General features: G+C 37.4%; 1 protein-coding gene across 1 annotated transcript; it reads left to right on the top strand.

Annotated features, from left to right (window-relative positions):
• Positions 1-5,161: 5,161 nt before the first annotated feature.
• Positions 5,162-6,214, top strand: LOC129536733 (olfactory receptor 6C68-like). The gene has a single exon (XM_088836706.1). It carries the CDS (start codon positions 5,276-5,278, stop codon positions 6,212-6,214), a length of 939 nt encoding a protein of 312 aa, XP_088692832.1. The 5' UTR covers positions 5,162-5,275.
• Positions 6,215-21,464: the final 15,250 nt, after the last annotated feature.

Below are 21,464 nucleotides of genomic sequence, written 5' to 3'. Positions count from 1 at the left end.
TATACAAACTGAATTGTTATGCTGTACATCTCTAAGTGAAATGGGGTCTTCCTGCTTGCCACTCAAAAGACATTAAATAGGCTATGTTGGTGGAAAGAAAAGTTTGTTTTATTTTGGATGCCAGTAACAGGGTAGGGGAATGATGATGCCTGTCCAAAGACTGAGTCCCCCTCACTGACCATCAGCTAGTTAGAGCTTTTATACATTGAGGGAGAGGGGCTACTGGCAGAAACAGCACAGTCAGCTCTGGTAATCATATTGATATTGGTGACCGGTGATTTGATCAGCGTTATCTTGATTGTTTTAAGTGCAGCTAGTCTTTAGTTCCAGAGTTGGCTTGTTTCCATTTCCTTGAAGGTAATTCTTGGAATGTAGTGGCTTATGTCATGGCTACAGTCTGTTCATCATGTAGTTACTTCTCCACCTGGTGGGGATTCAGTATTTGTAAGACAGCTCACAGGACATGGCTCAGAATAATATCCACAGCCCCAGAAAAGGAACTAAATGTCCTTGACTATGCTTAATGATTAAACTATTATTATTTGGTCTCCTTTGACTATTTTCCTTTGTTTCTGCATTTTCTCACTTGTCTGATTAAATTTATTCTTTGGCTAAAGTTTTTCCACAGACAAAAGTCAGGTTGAGGACATGAGGGTGAAGGACCATATGGTCCTGCTCTGTTTCACAGTTGAAACTAATATAAAGTTAAATATTGACTATACCTTATTTAAAAAAAAAAATCCTTTGGTTCTGTGGGGTGGGGGGAACTATTTTTAAAAATTATTAAATAAAAAAAAAGAATCAGAAAAAGCTCTGGTAGTGCATGTCTCAAGGCTTTTTGAAAGGAATATTCTAAAAATACAAGAAAATGCATTACTCGCAGAAGATCCATCTTGCATTTAGTAAAATAAGAATACTTGGAGCACTAAAGGCATTACTTGTATGTTCAGTTCAGTTCAGTTCGGTCGCTCAGTCATGTCCGACTCTCCGCGACCCCATGAATCACAGCACGCCAGGCCTCCCTATCCATCACCAACTCCCGGAGTACACTCAAACTCATGTCCACAGAGTCGGTGATGCCATCCAGCCATCTCATTCTCTGTCGTCCCCTTCTCCTCCCGCCCCCAACCTTTCCCAGCATCAGAGTCTTTTCCAGTGAGTCAACTCGTCGCATGAGGTGGCCAAAGTATTGCAGTTTCAGCTTTAGCATCAGTCCCTCCAATGAACATCCAGGATTGATCTCCTCTAGAATGGACTGGTTGGATCTCCTTGCAGTATAAGGGACTCTCAAGAGTCTTCTCCAGCACCACAGTTCAAAAGCATCGATTCTTCGGCGATCAGCCTTCTTCACAGTCCAACTCTCACATCCATACATGACCACGGGAAAAACCATTGCCTTGACTAGACGGACCTTGGTTGGCAAAGTAATGTCTCTGCTTTTTAATATACTATCAAGGTTGGTCATAACTTATGTTAGAAACATGTAATTATTTATCAATAAAATGAAGATATATGGAAAAGAACTCTCACCTAGTTACTGATCTTAACCCAAAATAATACAGTACTTAGTCTTCAGCCTTAGTATTTCTGGAGAGAAATATTGAGCAAACATGGAAGGATCAACATACTAACAGAAAAAATGAATAAAATGGAAAATTAGCCAGTTGCACTTTGTAATCTCCATCAGTTCTGATATTATACATGAATTGACTGGTTGCATATAAACTGAGTGGCACACATTTAGCTTTTGTTCTAACTAGCCCTTTTATATCGGTTGTAGCAACATAATCATTATACCTGCCCTTCTTTGTTTCTCAAGTTACTTTTGTTCGACAATAAATATTATAATAACACGATCTTTTTAAAAAAAAAATAGCAATAGAAATACTGTTCATGAAACCAAGATATTCAGGTAAATGTGCATCAATAATCAGAATGCAGTGATTCAAGCCTGGGACTCTGGAGTCGCTCTGTGTGGCTACTTAATATTAGAAAACCTTGAATATAAACTTTATCTCTCTGTACCTCAGTTCTCCCACTCTCAAGCACCACAGTTCTTAGTCGTGCCCAACTCTTTGCAACCCCTTGGACTGCAGCACGCTTACTCCTTGGAAGAAAAGTTATGACCATCTTAGACAGCACATTAAAAATCAGAGACATTACTTTGCCAACAAAGATCCATCTAGTCAAGGCTATCGTTTTTCCAGTAGTCATGTATGGATGTGAGACTTGGACTATAAAGAAAGCTGAGCACCAAAGAATTGATGCTTTTCAACTGTGGTGTTGGAGAACACTCTTAAGAGTCCCTTGGACTGCAATGAGACCCAACCAGTCCATCCTAAAGGAGATCAGTCCTGAGTGTTCATTGGAAGGAAAGAAGTTGAAGCTGAAACTCCAATACTTTGGCTACCTGATGCGAAGAGCTGACCCATTTGAAAAGATCCTGATGCTGGAAAAGATTGAAGAGGAGGAGAAGGGGAAGACAGAATAAGATGATTGGCTGGCATCACTACTCAATGAACAAGAGTTTGAGTAAATTCCAGGAGTTGGTGATGGACAGGGAAGCCTGGCGTGCTGCAGTCCATGGGGTTGCAGAGAGTCGGACATGACTGAGCAACTGAACTGAATTGGACTGCAGCACACCAGCCTTCCCTGTCCGTCACCAGCTCCTGGAGCTTACTCAAACTCATGTCCATTGAGTCGGTGATGCCTTCTAACCATCTCATCCTCTGTTGTCCCCTTCTACTCTTGCCTTCACTTTTCACAGCATCAGGGTCTTTTCCAATGAGTCAGTTCTTTGTATCAGGTGACCAAAATATTGGAGCTTCAGCATCAGTCTCTCCAATGAATATTCAGGACTGATTTCCTTTAGGATTGACTGGTCTGATCTCCTTGTAGTCCAAGGGACTCTCAAGAGTCTCCTCCAACACCACAGTTCAAAAGCATCAATTCTTTCGCATTTAGCTTGTTTTTTGGTCCAACTCTCCCATTCATATATCACTACTGAAAAAACCATAACTTTGACTATATGCACCTTTGTCAGCAAACTAATGTCTCTGCTTTTTAATACGTTGTCTAGATTGGTCATCACTTTTTTTCCAAGAAGCAAGTGTCCTTTAATTTCATGGCTGCAGTCATCATCTGCAGAGATTTTGGAGCCCAAGAAAATAATGTCTGTCACTGTTTCCACTTTTTCTTCATTTATTAGCCATGGAATGATGGTACCAGATGCCATGATCTTTGCTTTTTCAGTGTTGTTTTAAGCCAGGTTTTTCACTCTCCTCTTTCACTTTCATCAAGAGGCTCTCTATTCCTCTTCTCTTTCTACCATAAGTGTGATGTCATATGAATATCTTAGGTTATTGATACTTCTCCCTGCAATTTTGATTCCAGCTTGTGCTTCATCCAGCCTGGCATTTAGCATGATGTACTCTGCATATATGTTAAAGCAGGGTGACAATATACAGGCTTGACTAATCCTTCCCAACTTGGAACCAGTCTGTAGTTCCATGTCCAATTCTAACTGTTGCCTCTTGATCTGCATACAGATTTCTCAGGAGGCAGATCAGGTGGTCTGGTAACCACATTTCTTTCAGAATTTTCCACAGTTTGTTGTGATCTACATAGTCAAAGACTTTGGCATAATCAATAAAGCAGAAGTAGAAGCTTTTCTGGAACTCTCTTGTTTTTTCGATGATCCAGTGAATGTTGGCAATTTGATCTCTGGTTCCTCTGCCTTTTCTAAATCCATTTTGAGCATCTAGAATTTCATGGTTCACGTACATTTGAAGCCTGGCTTTGGGAATTAGAAGCATTACTTTACTAGCATGTGAGATCAGTGCAACTCTGCGGTAGTTTGAGCACTCTTTGGCATTGCCTTTTCTTTGAGATTGAAATGAAAACTGACTTTTTCCAATCCTGTGGCCACTGCAGAGTTTTCCAAATTTGCTGTCATATTGAGTGCAGTGCTTTAACAGCATCATCTTTCAGAATTTGAAACAGTTCAACTGTAACTCCATCACCTCCACTAGCTTTGTTCATAGTGATGCTTCCTAAGACATGCAGTATTATGATTATATTTAATTATATGGATATATGACTTAGATTGAAGTAAGTCCTAGTGAGATACATGATGGAGTGCTTTATAATGGCTGCTGAGGTTCAAATCCAGACAGTAAGTGTGAGAAATAAATGCAACATGTAAAAGTAAAGGCAAAAATGTGGACTTGAAAGAAATAAAAATGGAGGAAAGAGAGTTTCATGGTGAGGATATTCATCAACTTTTGTATTGACTTTTTAACCATAAACGTGCTATAAACGTGCTTCAACATGAGTGTTAAATTAGGGCATCAAAGAACACCTTTTACATCCTTCAGCAGTTCATTCATTGCATTACCTCACAATGTGGTGAAATGTGTAACAAAATAGACTGTGTCAGTGTTATCCAATGAGAAGATACAAGTTACAGGTAGCGAAGCTTAGACTAGAAATTTAAGATTACAAATGTAAATGCTTTGGAATAAAGATATATTTTGTCATTATAATGAATTGTCAATCTTTAGAAAGCAAAAATTATGTTTTAGAGAAAACTGAAAGTTTAAAATCCCAGGTGGCGCTAGTGGTAAAGAACCTTCCTGCAATTGCAGGAGACACAAAAATGTAGGTTCAGTCCCTGAGCCAGAAAGATCTCCTGGAGGAGAAAATGGAAAGCCATTCCAGTAGTCTTGCCTGGAAAATTCCATGGACATAGGAGCCTGGTGGTCTACAGTCCATGGAGGCACAAAAAGTCAGACATTCCTGAATGACTTATTTTAGGATTTTAATGTCTCCAAAATTCTAAAGCAAAGGAATGAAATTGAAGTTAATATTTTTTTAAATTTACCTTATGAGTTAAAGGAAATATTTTGCTGTTTAAAAAAAACTATAATATACAAAATGAAAAATTAATGTAATTACTATACCATCCAGGCTAAAGTTAAATGCTTAATTAATTATAAATTAATTTAGGAGTTTACTAAAGGAAAAATTAGGCTGTAATTCAGCAATTAAAACATATTTAAAAGTTTCATTTAATCATTAGGAATCAATAGATGGGGAATCTCACTTCATGTAAAACAAGATAAGTATTCCTTAGATCAACAAGTAAAGCCCATGGATCCTGGATGAGTCAAATAAGCAAGAGAGTTCTCATCGTTGGCTGTTTTCATCATTGAATTCTGCAGTTTAAATCTCTCTGACATTTACAAGTAGGTTTGGCAAAATCCAGGAGTCAATAATGAGAAATCACACCACAGTAACACTATTCATCCTTCTGGGACTGACTGACGATCCTCAGTTGCAGATTTTGCTCTTTATTTTTCTATTTATCACCTACATTTTGAGTATAACTGGAAATCTGACCATCATTACCCTAACTTTGGTGGATCCCCACCTTAAAACGCCCATGTATTTTTTTCTCCAAAATTTCTCTTTCTTAGAAATCTTGTTTACAACCACCTGTATTCCAAGATTCCTCTACAATATATCAACTGGGGACAGACTGATTACCTATAAGGCATGTTTCATACAACTATTTTTAACTGATCTCTTTGGGGTAACTGAATTTTTTCTCTTGGCAACCATGTCATATGATCGTTACGTGGCCATCTGCAAACCCTTGCATTATATGACGATCATGAGCTACAAACTGTGCAGAACAATGGTCATCTGCTGCTGGATGGCAGCACTTATGACTATTCTCCCACCATTCAGCTTAGATTTTCACCTGGAATTCTGTGATTCAAACATCATTGATCATTTTGTCTGTGATGTATCACCTCTCCTGAAGATCTCATGCTCAGACACATGGTTAATTGAGCAGATGGTTATAGCCTGTTCCATACTGATCTTCATCATCACTCTTCTTTGTGTAGTTCTCTCCTACATATACATCATAAGGACAATTCTAAAATTCCCTTCTCTTCAACAAAGAAAAAAAGCTTTTTCTACCTGTTCTTCCCATATGATTGTACTTTCCATCTCTTATGGCAGTTGCATCTTCATCTATATCAAACCATCTGCAAAAGAAGAGGCAAATATTAACAAAGGTGTATCACTGCTTATTTCTTCCATTTCACCAATGCTGAATCCTTTTATATATACTCTGAGGAATAAGCAAGTTAAACAAGCCTTTGATGATTCACTCAAAAAAATTGTTTTTCTCTTAAGAAAGTAAAATGTACCTGTCAATAAGCCAACTCAAAAGATGCACATCTATCTCATTTTCATAAATTTAAGAAATAATTTCATAATTTTTTAGCTTGTAGACCAATCAGGTTGACTTCAGAGCCATTTAATCACTAATTTTCCCTTCCATTCATTTACTGAAGAACTAATTATTGAACTTAATGAAGAACAAAATATATCACTTTCAATTCTTTAACCAGATCTACCATAATTAAGTCATTCCTTTTACTTCTTTTAAGTTATATTCCCAGATATTTTATATTATTGGCATAGAGAAGACTTTCTTTTTTTAGAATTATAATTGGTATACACTATTTATTACCTTCAAATGCACAAACAATGATTCCGTATTTTTATACATGGTAAAATCATCATCATAATATGTCTAGTTATGGTCAGTCTGTTGAGCTTCCAGACATCAACATATTAATAAGAGATGATTATTTGCAATGTTAAACCAATATTGTTATCATCTTAGATGAAATAGAATAGTTCCTTGAATGATAAATATTACAAGCCTAACTCAAAAGTAAATAGAGAATCTTTCTTTTAGTATTTTTCTTTCTGTTTCAGAAATTAAATTAATATCTAAAAATCTTTTCACAAAGAAAACTCCAACATCATGTTGACTCAGAATCATGTGTATGAATACTATCAAAAAGAAAAATAACACATTCTTTGAAAATTGTTACAGAACACACAAAAAGTAACACTTTTCAATGCTTTATGAAATCCATGTAAACTTGATACAAATACCAGGCCAAGAAATTACAAGAATAAAATTGTAGATCAACACTCCTTATGATGACACAAGCACACATCCTTAACAATTTGCTATCAAAGCTCAGTGATAATTGTTGTTGTTTTTGTTCAGTCACTCAGTTGTGTCCAACTCTGTGACCCCATGGACTGTAGCATGCCAGGCTTCCCTGTCCTTCACCATCTCCTGGAAGTTACTCAAACCCATGTCCATTGAGTCAATGATGCCATCCAACCACCTCATCCTCCATAGCCCTCTTTTCCTCCTGCCTTCAATCCTTCCCAGCATCAGGGCCTTTTCAAATGAGTCAACTCTTTGCATCAGGTGCCCAAAGTGTTGGAGCTTCAGCTTCAGCATCAGTACTTCCAATGAATTTTCAGGGTTGATTTCCTTTAGGACTGGCTGGTTTGACCTCCTTGTAGTCCAAGGGACTCTCAAGAGTCTCCTCCAGCACCACAGTTCAAAAGCATCAATTCTTCAGCTTTCTTTATGATGCAACTCTCATGTCACATAACTACTAGAAAAACCATACCTTTGACTATCCAGACATTTGTCGGCAAAGTGATGTCTCTGCTTTTCAGCACACTGTCTAGATTTGTCATAGCTTTTCTTTCAAGAAGCAAGCATCTTTTAATATCATGTCTACAATCACCATCCACAGTGATTTTGGAGCCCAAGAAAATAAATCTGTCACCATTTCCATTGTTTCCCCATCTATTTGCATGAAGTGATGGGACCGGATGCCATGATTTTAGTTTTTTGAATGATGAGTTTAAGCCAGCCTGATAGTTACTAGATAAATTATAGTTACCAGGTAAATGATAATTACCAGATAAAAATGACAAGAAAACTTAGTAGACACTTCATAAAGGAATTACATGAATAATCAGTAGGAACTTGGGAAGAAGCTCAAAATCATTATCATTAGAATATTCAAATTGAAATGAGTCAAACATTCACTCGAATGGCCACAAGTAGGATATAGGCTGACAATGTAAGTCACAAGGACAGAGAGCAACGGGAACTATCATTCAGTGCTGGTGGGCATATGTGAAGTGACACAACTGCTTGGGAAAGCATTCTGGCAGGTTCTTAAAAAGTTAAACATAGTTACCCTATGTCTCAGCCATTACTCTCCTATTTACCTAAAAAAATAGGAAACTGACATCCCCCAAAATGATATATATGATTTTTTGTATCCACTTGACTCATAGAGTTCAAAATTGCAAATATGTCAAATGCTTGTTTAAAAAAAACAGAGAAACTTATTCTAGTTTATTCATACAATAAAAAAACCACTCAACTGCCCAAAAGTATAAACTGCTAAAGCAAATAAAATAGAAAATTTCAAAAAGATTATGCTGAGTGAAAGATATCAGACAGAAAACAGTACATGTTGTGTTCCCTAAATGTAACACTCTAGAAAGGGAAAAACAAACCTGTAGTAACAAAAAGCAGGTCAATGATTAAATGAGATCAAAGTGAGCTATATACTGGCTGAAAGCAACATGAAGGAATGCTTTGGGGATCTGAGAGACATTACATATCTTGTGGTGTGGTAATTACTTGGATGGCTATATTTTTCAAAATTTCTCAAAGTTTACAATTAAAATGGATGCATTTCATTGTATATAAATTATATCCAAATAAAGCTGATTTGAAAAGCACAGAAGATGAGCAAAATATCTTCAAAATATATCTCACATAAATAAATATTTGGGGACTTCCCTGGTGGTCCAGTGCTTAAGACTCTGTGACTTCATTGCTGAGGGCCCAGGGTTCAATCCCTGGTCAGGGAACTAAGATCCCACATGACTCATGCATGGTCTGGCCAAATAAGTATATATATGGGAAGTAAGTATATGAAAATGACATATGACTGCAAACACACATGTAGGCACCCACAAAGAGTCCAAATGAGATGGCGAAAAACTCGAATTCTTATACACTTTCACAGGAATGCAATTGGTACATGCACTTTGTAGAATAAACTGCATAATCAGCAATTAAAATCTTAGGTATATTATCACAAGTAACATATGTATATGTAAAAAAAAAAAAACTGTAAACAAGAGATTCTTATCAGTGCGATGGGAGACAGGAAGACCTGGTGACGTGCCCTCATTGTAATGTGTTATATATCAAACTTTTAAAAAGTGAAACAGAAATTTCCAGAAAAAATCAAAGTGAATTCATCAAACATATATCAAACATAAAATAAAAAATAATAAAGTGTTCTTTATAGCTAAGAAACATAATGAGGCATATTCTTGAAGATGCCATAAGTAACAAAGAATAGATATTAATATAAGGAGTGAACTAGAAGGTTGAATACACAGTGTCTGCAATAGTGAAAACAGCTTACAGTGTTTAAATATATAGAGAATTTTAAGAACAAATATTTCTGGAAAATTAATATTTTCTGGCATAACTGTTAAAAAGATTGAAGGTTTTTAGTAAATTTCCTTTAGCTTAGAATGAAGAATAGAGTGGGTATAACAAATTCCCCGCTTTATTATTACTGCAGAATCATTAAAAGAAGGCAAGTTAGACTTAGTTTTAAAACTCTTGAAGGAATCCAATATAGAAGATACCGCATCAGGCTTTCAGTTCAGTTCAGTCGCTCAGTCGTGTCCGACTCTTTCTGACCCCATGGACAGCAGCACGCCAGGCCTCCCTGTCCATCACTAACTCAGGGAGTTTACTCAAACTCATGCCCATTAAGTGGGTAATACCATCCAAGCATCTCATGCTCTGTCATCCCCTTCTCCTCCTGCCTTCAATCTTGCCCAGCATCAGGGTCTTTTCCAATGAGTCAGCTCGTCGCCTCAGGTGGCCAAAGTATTGGAACCTAAGCTTCAGTATCACTTCTTCCAATGAGTATTCAGGTTTGATTTCCTTTAGGATTGACTGGCTTGATCTCCTTGCAGTCCAAGGTACTCTTAAGAATCTTCTCTAGCACCACAGTTCAAATTCTTTGGTGCTCAGCCTTTTTTATTGTCCAGCTCTCACATCTGTATACAACTACTGGAAAAAAAAAATAGCTTTGACTATACAGACTTTTGTTGGCAAAGTAATGATCTTACTTGATCTTAGATGACTTGCATTAGATAACATATCTAAACATGGTATTGGAAAATCTTAGGAACTATTAATAAATTTTAAATTACAGGTTTAGTGTAGCGTTGGTAATTTAATTAGTACCCTGATTTTGACTAAATTCTAAGATGTTTACCATAAGCCCAGAAAAATATTCAAAAGAACTGACAATGGGATAATAAAACGGGAAAGATAGAATTTGTTCTATTTTAAAGAGAACTGATTTTCTCACTTGAGGGTTATAATGACAGGTGTTGTTAACCAAATGCTTAAGTGTAAGCAGATCTGATTAAGAGAAGATATTAGGATAGGAATGTGGTAAATATTAGAAAGAAATACATAGTCCCCACTTTTTATATTCTCTCCAAATGGATGTTTATTCTGTTATGAAATAATTTTCCTAAAGTTAAAAAATATATCAGATGTACAATTATACAATAAACACAGGCAAAATATTTTCTTTTATTTAAATAATAGAACAAGTAAGATGGTAAGTCTGTTGTTTCAGAGGAGAAATCAAGGAATAAATATATGATCAAAAGACTACTGCTCAATATTTATTAGAAACTGAAAATACCTAATACATGTTGGACTATTAACATCATATAATAAAGCTGTAACCTTTAGTGTATCATTAGTTAATGTGCCACTTCACAGTGTCTGGAATATATAGCAAAGTCAAATACCTATACATTTTACTGTATATTAAATAATTTTTGGCCAAAGTTAATTTTTACAGTAAATATTAATCTTTATTTCCAGGTATCTTAATAGATTTTATCTTTATGATAGTTTTAGATAGTTTAGATTTAAAGAAAAGATGAGAAGATAAAATAGAGAATTCTCAGAGTTTTCATTGGCTACATATGGTTTCTTCTATCCTTAACATCATATGCTTATATGGTAAATTTGTTACAATTAATGGACCAACATTAATGGAATGTTATTGACTAGCTTAATTTCTTTTTTACATTTTTTCTGTATTTTATTTATTTTTTGTATTTCTATTTATTTTTTTATTTTACAATATTATATTGGTTGGTTTTGCCATACGTTGACATGAATCTTCCCCGGGTGTACATGAGTTCCCCTTCCTGAACCCCCCTCCCACCTCCCTCCTCCCCTTATCCTTTTAATGTTAATGAGGTCCCATTTGTTTATTTTTGCTTTTATTTCCCATATTCTGGGAGGTGAGTCATGGAGGATCCTGCTGTGACATATGTCGGAGAGTGTTTGGCCTATGTCCTCCTCTAGGAGTTTTATAGTTCCTGGTCTTACATTTAGATCTTTAATCCATTTTGAGTTTATTTTGGTGTATGGTGTTAGGAAGTGTTCTAGTTTCATTCTTTTACAAGTGGCTGACCAGTTTTCCCAGCACCACTTGTTAAAGAGACTGTCTTTTGTCCATTTTATATTCTTTCCTCCTTTGTCAAACATAAGGTGTCCATAAGTGCATGGATTTATCTCTGGGCTTTCTATTTTGTTCCATTGATCTATATTTCTGTCTTTATGCCAGTACCATACTGTCTTGATGACTGTGGCTTTGTAGTAGAGCCTGAAGTCCGGCAGATTGATTCCCCCAGTTCCATTCTTCCTAAAGATTGCTTTGGCTATTCGAGGTTTTTTGTATTTCCATACAAATTGTGAGATTATTTGTTCTAGCTCTGTGAAAAGTATCGTTGGTAGCTTGATAGGGATTGCATTGAATGTATAAATTACTTTGGGTAGTATACTCATGTTCACAATAGTTATTCTTCCAATGTACAAACATGGTATATTTCTCCATCTATTAGTGTCCTCTTTGATTATTTTCACAAGTGTTTTATAGTTTTCTGCATACAGGTCTTTTGTGTCTTTATGTAGATATATTCCTAAGTATTTAATTCTTTTCATTGCAACAGTGAATGGAATAGTTTCCTTAATTTCTCTATTTTCTCATTATTAGTGTATAAGAATGCAAGGGATTTCTGCGTGTTGATTTTATATCCTGCAACTTTACTGTATTCATTGATTAGCTCTAGTAGTTTTCTGGTAGAATCTTTAGGGTTTTCTGTGTAGAGGATCATGTCATCAGTGAACAGTGAAAGTTTTACTTCTTCTTTTCCAATTTGGATTCCTTTGATGTCTTTTTCTGCTCTGATTGCTGTGGCCAAAACTTGCAGAACTATGTTGAATAGTAGTCGTGAGAGTGGGCACCCTTGTCTTGTTCCTGACTTTAGGGGAAATGCTTTCAGTTTTTCACCATTGAGGATAATGTTGGCTGTGGGTTTGTCATATATAGCTTTTATTATGTTAAGGTATGTTCCTTCTATTCCCACCTTCTGGAGGGTTTTTATCATAAATGGATGTTGAATTTTGTCGAAGGCTTTCTCTGCATCTATTGAGATAATCATATGATTTTTATTTTTCAGTTTGTTAATGTGGTGTATTACGTTGATTGATTTGCGGATATTGAAGAATCCTTGCATTCCTGGGATAAAGCCCACTTGGTCATGATGTATGATCTTCTTAATGTGTTGTTGGATTCTGACTGCTAGAATTTTGTTAAGGATTTTTGCATCTATGTTCATCAGTGATATTGGCCTGTAGTTTTCTTTTTTTGTGGGATCTTTACCAGGTTTTGGGATTAGGGTGATGGTGGCCTCATAGAATGAGTTTGGAAGTTTCCCTTCCTCATCAATTTTCTGGAAGAGTTTGAGTAGAATAGGTGTTAGCTCTTCTCTAAATTTTTGGTAGAATTCAGCTGTGAAGCCATCTGGACCTGGGCTTTTGTTTGCTGGAAGATTTTTGATTACAGTTTCTATTTCCTTGCTTGTGATGGGTCTGTTAAGATTTTTTATTTCTTCCTGGTTCAGTTTTGAAAAGTTGTACTTTTCTAAGAACTTGTCCATTTCTTCCAAATTGTCCATTTTATTGCCATATAATTGCTGATAGTGTTCTCTAATGATCCTTTGTATTTCTGTGTTGTTGGTTGTGATCTCTCCATTTTCATTTCTAATTTTATTGATTTATTCTTCTCCCTTTGTTTCTTGATAAGTCTGGCTAGTGGTTTGTCAATTTTATTTACCTTCTCAAAGAACCAGCTATTGGCTTTGTTGATTTTTGCTATGGTCTCTTTTGTTTCTTTTGCATTTATTTCTGTCTTAATTTTTAAGATTTCTTTCCTTCTACTAACCCTGGGGTTCTTCATTTCTTCCTTTTCTAGTTTCTTTAGATGTAGAGTTAGGTTATTTAGTTGACTTTTTTCTTGTTTCTTGAGGTGTGCCTGTATTGCTATGAACCTTCCACTTATCACTGCTTTTACAGTATCCCAGAGGTTTTGGGTTGTCGTGTTTTCATTTTCATTCATTTCTATGCATATTTTGATTTCTCTCTTGATTTCTTCTATGATTTGTTCGTTATTCAGCATGTTGTTCAGCCTCCATATGTTGGCATTTTTAATAGTTTTTCTCCTATAATTGAGATCTAATCTTACTGCACTGTGGTCAGAAAAGATGCTTGGAATGATTTCAGTTTTTTTAAATTTACCAAGGCTAGATTTATGGTCCAGGATATGATCTATCCTGGAAAATGTTCCATGTGTGCTTGAGAAAAAGGTGAAATTCATTGTTTTGGGGTGAAATGTCCTATAGAGATCTATTAGGTCTAACTGGTCTATTGTATCATTTAAAGTTTGTGTTTCCTTGTTAATTTTCTGTTTAGTTGATCTATCCATAGATGTGAGTGGCGTATTAAAGTCTCCCACTATTATTGCATTGTTTTTAATTTCCTCTTTCATACTTGTTAGTAATTGTCTTACATATTATGGTGCTCCTATGTTGGGTGCATAAATATTTATAATGGTTATATCTTCTTCTTGGATTGATCCTTTGATCATTATGTAGTGTCCTTCTTTGTCTCTTTTCACAGCCTTTGTTTTAAAGTCTATTTTATCTGATATGAATATTGCTACTCCTGCTTTCTTTTGGTCTCTATTTGCGTGGAATATCTTTTTCCAGCCCTTCACTTTCAGTCTGTATGTGTCCCTCGTTTTGAGGTGGGTCTCTTTTAGACAACGTATATGGGGGTCTTGTTTTTGTATCCATTCAGCCAGCCTTTGTCTTTTGGTTGGGGAATTCAACCCATTTACGTTTAAGGTGATTATTGATAAGTATGATCCTGTTGCCATTTTCTTTATTGTTTTGGGTTCGAGTTTATACACTCTTTCTGTGTTTCCTGTCTAGAGAAGAGCCTTTAGCATTTGTTGGAGAGCTGGTTTGGCGATGCTGAATTCTCTCAACTTTTGCTTATCTTAAAGCTTTTGATTTCTCCTTCATATTTGAATGAGATCCTTGCTGGGTATAGTAATCTGGGCTGTAGGTTACTTTCTTTCATCACTTTAAATATGTCTTGCCATTCCCTCCTGGCCTGAAGATTTTCTGTTGAAAGATCAGCTGTTATCCTAATGGGAATCCCCTTGTGTTATTTGTTGCTTTTCCCTTGCTGCTTTTAATATTTGTTCTTTGTGTTTGATCTTTGTTAATTTGATTAATATGTGTCTTGGAGTATTTCGCCTTGGGTTTATCCTGTTAGGGACTCTCTGGTTTCTTGGACTTGGGTGATTATTTCCTTCCCCATTTTAGGGACTTTTTCAACTATTATCTCCTCAAGTATTCTCTCATGGTCTTTCTTTTTGTCTTCTTCTGGGACTCCTATGATTCGAATGTTGGGGCATTTAACATTGTCCCAGAGGTCTCTAAAATTGTCCTCATTTCTTTTAATTTGTTTATCTCCAGGCTATTTATCTGTAATTCCATTTTGCTTTCAAGATTTTGAATCATTTTCACCATCAAAATTCAAAATTCTTTATCAGGTAGATTCCCTATATCTTCCTCTTTTGTTTGTGTTGGTGGGCATTTATCCTGTTCCTTTACTTGCTGGGTATTTCTCTGACTCTTCATCTTTCTTATATTGTTTTGCTTAGGTGGCCTTTCCGTCTTCTGGCAGTTTGTGGAGTTCTCTTTATTATGTAGTTTCCTCGCTGTGTGTGGGGTTGTATGGGTAACTTGTCAAGGTTCCCTGGTTAGGGAAGCTTGTGTCGGTGCTCTGTTGGGTAGAGCTGAATTTTTTCTCTCTGGAGTGCAATGACGTGTCCAGTAATGAGTTATGAGATGTCAGTGGGTTTGATGTGACTTTGGGCAGCCTGTATATTGAAGCTCAGGGCTATGTTCCTGTGTTGCTGGAGAATTTGCGTGGTATGTCTTGCTCTAGAACTTGTTGACCCTTGGGTGGTGTTTGGTTTTAGTGTAGGTATGGAGGCGTTTGATGAGCTCCTACAGATTAATGTTGCCTTGAGTCAGGAGTTCTCTGGTGTTCTCAGGATTCGGGCTTAAGCCTCTTGCCTCTGGTTTTCAGTCTTATTCTTTCAGTAGCCTCTAGACTTCCTTATCTGTCATTTTCAAGTTGGTTCCTTGTTTTAGCTTCTGTTTGCTGGTCTCTTCAGTGTCTAATTTCCGCCCTGACACTAGGGGGCGGTGGTGGACACTTTTTAACGCTCACTTATTCAGGCTGGATGGCATCACTGACTCTGTGGACATGAGTTTGAATGAACTCCAGGAGTTGTTGATGGACAGGGAGGCTTGGCATGCTGTGATTCATTGGGTCGCAGAGAGTAGGACACAACTGAGTGACTGAACTGAACTGAACTGTTCAGTCCTGTTCTGGGAAGGGAGGAACACTGCAGACAAATATCTCTGGCATCTGTGGGTAGTGCTCGCAGTGTCTCAGCCACACTGGGTTTGCCCCTGCTCACGACGCATGTGCTGTCCCAGTCTACACTGCGCAGGCTCTAGGTTGCTCTGCCAGGAACTCTCTGAGGCCAGCACTGGGTTGTATGCACTTCCCAGGTCTGAGCGGCTCAGGTTCAGATACTCGGGTACTCCACAAAGGCACAGACTTGGTTGGGCCTGCGTTTTGTGCCTTCCCCGGTCTGAGCAGCTCAGGTGACCAGGTGTTTGGCGAGCATGGTTGCTGTGAGTTATCACCTTCCCGGTCCCTCCCGCTAGGTTTTCTGGGTGTACAGCCGGCACACCTTCTCAAGGGGATGTTGACCAGTCAGAAACCCATGAAGTCTTTGTTAGCAACAAAGTCTGCCTGCCTGGTATCAGAGGCCTCTCTGGGGCCGCGATTGCCCCCTTCCGGCTCTGGCTGCCCTCCCCTGCCTGTCTCGGCGGGGGATGGGCCGTATGCAGCCGGCTGGCTCTGCTCAGTCCTTGGTTTTGGGAGCGGGGCTTGCAGAGTCTTAGGTTAAGACTTTTCACCTTTTAGCAGGGTAGCTATCCCACAATCTGCTTTGCTATCCCCAGTTAGTTCTCTCAGATTGCTCTCACGTCATTCAGGCCCAGTCCTTTCTCTAAGCAGTTCAGCCGGCTCCTCCCTTCCCAGTCCCTGCTTGCTAATGGCGGATGCGGGCATCTGCACTGCTTCTCTGCTGGGAGTTACAGTTTGGCGGGTAATCTGTGGGTTTTAATTATTTTTTTCTGTTTCCTCCCAGTTATGTGGCCCTCTGAGGTTCCAAGACACCAGACTCGCCAGTGAGAGTGTTTCCTCATGTTTGGAATCTTCTCTTTTTTAAACCTCCCTTCCCAGGACGGAGCTCCGTCCCTACCTCTTTTGCCTCTCTCTTTATCTTTTATGTTTTTTCCTACCTCCTTTTGAAGACAATGGGCTGCTCTTCTGGGTGCCTGATGTCCTCTGACAGCATTCAGAAGTTGTTTTGTGGAATTTACTCAGCGTTCAAATGTTCTTTTTATGAATTCATGGGAGAGAAAGTGGTCTCACCATCCTATTCCTCCACCATCTTGCTCCCTCTCCTGGACAAACTTATTTACAATCAGATTGCAAAGACGGGCAATCACTGTCAGGCTTTATTTCTAAGATTTGGACATTTTTCTCAGTCTTTTAGTTCTGCCAACTCCTGATTTGGCTCCTACCTATTCTTGGCATGATGGGTGGATTTTGAACAAGTATATGCTATATTAGATCCATCTTATTCCATTTCCTGTCATGTACTGTCTGTCTACAGACAGATTTCAGACTCTTTGAAATCATTTAGCAAAAGGATCTGTCCCAGGTGGTGGGGTAGATGTGGATTTCTAGCACTGCCTACCTAGAGATATAATGCAACATTTTCTTACTAGATATTCAAAGCTATGTTTTCAATACCGCTATATAAAACTGGTATTTTCATCTCCGTTTACTTGCCTACATCCTAGTTGATTCAGAAATCAAGCAAAAAAATAAGGGTGGAATTCCTTTAAAACCCATAATTCTCAACAGTGTGAAAGATAGACCCAGACACTTTTGTATTATGAAAATGATATTACAAATTGGAAGCCAAATGTGACAATACACTTCAAATTGTAAAATGTAAGTGGCCTTTGCCTCAGAAATTCCTTTTCTGATAAAATAAACTAAGAAAATAAAGGACATTTATACATTTGTTTGCTGTATTACCTCTAGCTTAGAAAAGAGATTTTTTTCCCCAGTTTGATTGAGATAAATTGACATAGTACATTGTGTATCATAATGTTTTAAATTGAGTATTTTAAAAAATATGACATCTCTTTCCTTTATTTAATGTTCTTTTTTTCTTTTTTCATTGTGATTTCTTAACCACAGCATTAAATATTTTTTATGAGAAATTCATATTCACACTGAACATGTTTGTATATATCATTCATCAATCAACCTACCAATCTACTAACAGATCAATAGGTACTATCTAAGTCATTGTGTATGCGGTGAAAAATAGGTCTAACATATTTACTTGCATAAGAATAAGTTTTAGTCACAACATTCATTAATTAATTCTTTTCATACTGAACTCAAATTTCATTTTTGTAATTGAATACATTATTTACACAAATCCATTTCTATATTTTTATTCTATGCATTAATTATTTTTAGGCCAATACACATTTTAAATTTATTTCAATGGCTCTTACTTATATATCCTTGGGAAGTTTGTGAGTTTTAGTCTTCCAGGTACATCTACAAATAATTTTATGTGATTAATAGCATAATTGTTGGAGTTTTAATGAGAATTACATTAAATTCTATATGTTAGTTTTGGGTGAATTATTACAGTTTTGGTGTGTTGCTTTGCAGCCAAGAATAACATAACTTTAAAAATTATGTGTTTCCATGATTGTATATCTTTAAATGATTGTGTCTCTTTCCTCATTTAGAAAACTGCTTTATTTCTTAATGGCATCCTTTCTTTATTGTTTTGATTGAAATTGGTTTCTTATTATGCTTTTTAAGCATTTATTCTTATACAAAATATACAACTGATTTTTTAAAAATATCCTAATCCATCTTAAATTCTCTTCTAAATCCTATTATTTCTCTATAAGTTTCTTGAATTTATACCTCTTTCATTAACATTAGTGGAAGAGTGTGTACTTCTTTTTAATTTTTATTTTAAATTGTAGAATAGTTGCTTTGAAATGTTGTGTTAGTTTCTGCTGAAGAACAATGTGAATCAGCTGTAAATATACATATATTCCTTCCCACTTGAACCTCCCTCCCATACTCCCCCTCCCACCCATCTAGGTCATCACAGAACACTGAGTTGAGAACCCTGTGTTATACAACAGTTTCCCACTAACTATCTATTGATATTTTACACGTGATAGTGTATATGTTAATGCTACTCTCTCAATTCATCCTATCTTCTCTTTTCTCATTGTGTCAACAAGTCCATCATCTATGTCTGAGTTACAAATATGTTCATCAGTACCATTTTTCTAGATTACATATATATGTGTTAATATATGATATTTTTTCTCTTAGTATGTACCTCTTTATATGAACTTAAAACAACATTAATCCACAGACATGGTTTATTTTACTGCTATACAGAAAAAAATGCTGCCAATTAAATATATTATGATGTAAATGCTAAGCTATCATACATTATAAACATTTTATATTCAGGTTAATGATGCATAAAATATGCACATTTAAATTGTTGAAAGCTATTTTTTATATCTTCTGCTTAGCATTTATAATGAATTCTATTTATAGTTCTATTTTCTTATGATGTTTCAAGACCATAAAACAATGTTGAATAACAAGGATGAAATTGTTGTAGTTCTCATCTCTTGTGTTGTTGGAAGAGAGTGTTTGTTATGACTGGTTTCTTTCCCACTTTGGCTCAGCCTCTTCATTCTTTCTGTAGTCTTTTCTCTGCTCTTCTGTGATAGTATATTGGACACCTACCTACCTGGGGGGTCATCTTTCAGTGTTATATCTTTTTGCCTTTTCATATCGTTCATGAAGTTCTCAAGGTAAGAATACTGAAGTGGTTTGCCATTCCCGTTTCCAGTGGACCACATTTTGTCAGGCCCTATCAGGAACATGACCTTCAGCCACTCAATGTAGCCGGATAACATGCCTGGTGCCCTGGCTATACCACTGCTGGTCCTCATTGTGTGATGAAATTAGACATCCATATTTAGTTCTTGATTTATATTCATAGTCTGAAAGAAAAAAAAGAAAGTCGCACAGTTGTGTCCTACACTTTGCAATCCCATGGACTGTAAACTGTCCTGTTCCTCTATCCATGGAATTCTCCAGGCAAGAGTACTGGAGTGAGTTGCCAATTCCTTTTCCAGGGAATCGTCCCAACCCAAGGATCAAACCTGGGTCTCATGCATTGCAGGCAGTTTCTTTAACAACTGAGCCACTGCTGCTGCTGTTGCTGCTAAGTCACTTCAGTCGTGTCCGACTCTATGCGACCCCATAGACGGCAGCTCACCAGGCTCCCCTGTCCACGGGTTTCTCCAGGTAAGAACACTGGAGTGGGTCGCCACTTCCTTCTCCAATGCATGAAAATGAAAAGTGAAAGTGAAGTCGCTCAGTAGTGTCCAATTCTTTGCAACCCCATGGACTACAGCCTACCAGGCTCCTCCGTCCATGGGATTTTCCAGGCAAGAGTATTGGAGTTGGGTGCCATCGCCTTCTCCAAGCCACTAGGGAAGCCCAAGTCTATTCATCGTCTTTTGGCAATTTATTCTTTAAAATAAATTTTATTTTTTATGAATAGTTTTATTAATTATTTTACTATGTTCTCATTTAATTGTGAATTTTTCATTATTAAATTTCATGAATGGTTTTTCACCATCTACTTATCTACTCTTCTGATATGTATCATTAAAAATTGATATGATTAAGTTTGTGGGTAGATTTTACTGAGGTATAGCTTTTCTTTTTAGATTAAACTCTAGTTGGTCTTGTTCTTTTTTCTTTTAATATGTTCAGAACACGTACTTGGAGAAGGCACTGGCAACCCACTCCAGTACTCTTGCCTGGAAAATCCAGTGGACGGAGGAGCCTGGTAGGCTGCAGTCCATGCGGTCGCTAAAAGTCGGACATGACTGAGCAACTTCACTTTTCCTTTTCCCTTTCATGCATTGGAGAAGGAAATGGCGACCCACTCCAGTGTTCTTGCCTGGAGAATCTCAGGGATGAGGGAGCCTGGTGGGCCGCCATCTATGGGATCACACAGAGTCAGACACGACTGAAGAGACTTAGCAGCAACATGTATTTACAAATATTTATAGAGAAAATGACACCACCCTTATGGCAGAAAGTGAAGAGGAACTCAAAGGCCTCTTGATGAAAGTAAAAGAGGAGAGTGAAAAGGTTGGCTTGAAGCTCAACATTCAGAAAACGAAGATCATGGAGTCTGGTCCCATCACTTCATGGGAAATAGATGGGGAAACAGTGGAAACAGTGTCAGACTTTATTTTGGGGGGCTGCAAAATCACTGCAGATGCTGATTGCAGCCATGAAATTAAAAGACGCTTACTCCTTGGAAGGAAAGTTATGACCAGCCTGCTGCTACTGCTGCTAAGTCACCTCAGTCGTGTCCGACTCTGTGCGACCCCTTAGATGGAAGCCCACCAGGCTCCCCCATCCCTGGGATTCTCCAGGCAAGAACACTGGAGTGGGTTGCCATTTCCTTCTCCAGCCTAGATAGCATATTAAAAAGGAGAGACATTCCTTTGCCAACCAAGGTCCGTCTAATCAAGGCTATGGTTTTTCCCGTGGTCATGTATGGATGTGAGAGTTGGACTGTGAAGAAAGCTGATCGCCGAAGAATTGATGCTTTTGAACTGTGGTGTTGGAGAAGACTCTTGAGAGTCCCTTGGACTGCAAGGAGATCCAACCAGTCCATTCTGGAGGAGATCAATCCTGGGTGTTCATTGGAAGGACTTATGCTAAAGCTGAAACTCCAATACTTTGGCCACCTCATGCAATGAGTTGACTCACTGGAAAAGACTCTGATGCTGGGAGCGATTGCGGGTGGAAGGAGAAGGGGATGACAGAGAAT

This window comes from Moschus berezovskii, chromosome 6 (genome assembly GCF_049115385.1).
Source record: "Moschus berezovskii isolate FMDL1 chromosome 6, NW_MosBer_1.0, whole genome shotgun sequence".
NCBI classification, from domain to species: domain Eukaryota; kingdom Metazoa; phylum Chordata; class Mammalia; order Artiodactyla; family Moschidae; genus Moschus; species Moschus berezovskii.
Note: the sequence above shows the minus strand (reverse complement) of the source record. Positions and strands in the feature narration are given on the sequence as shown.

Coding starts and splice junctions, on each gene's coding strand:
- LOC129536733 (XM_088836706.1), top strand. CDS start 5,276: ATGAGAAATCACACCACAGTAACACTATTCATCCTTCTGGGACTGACT.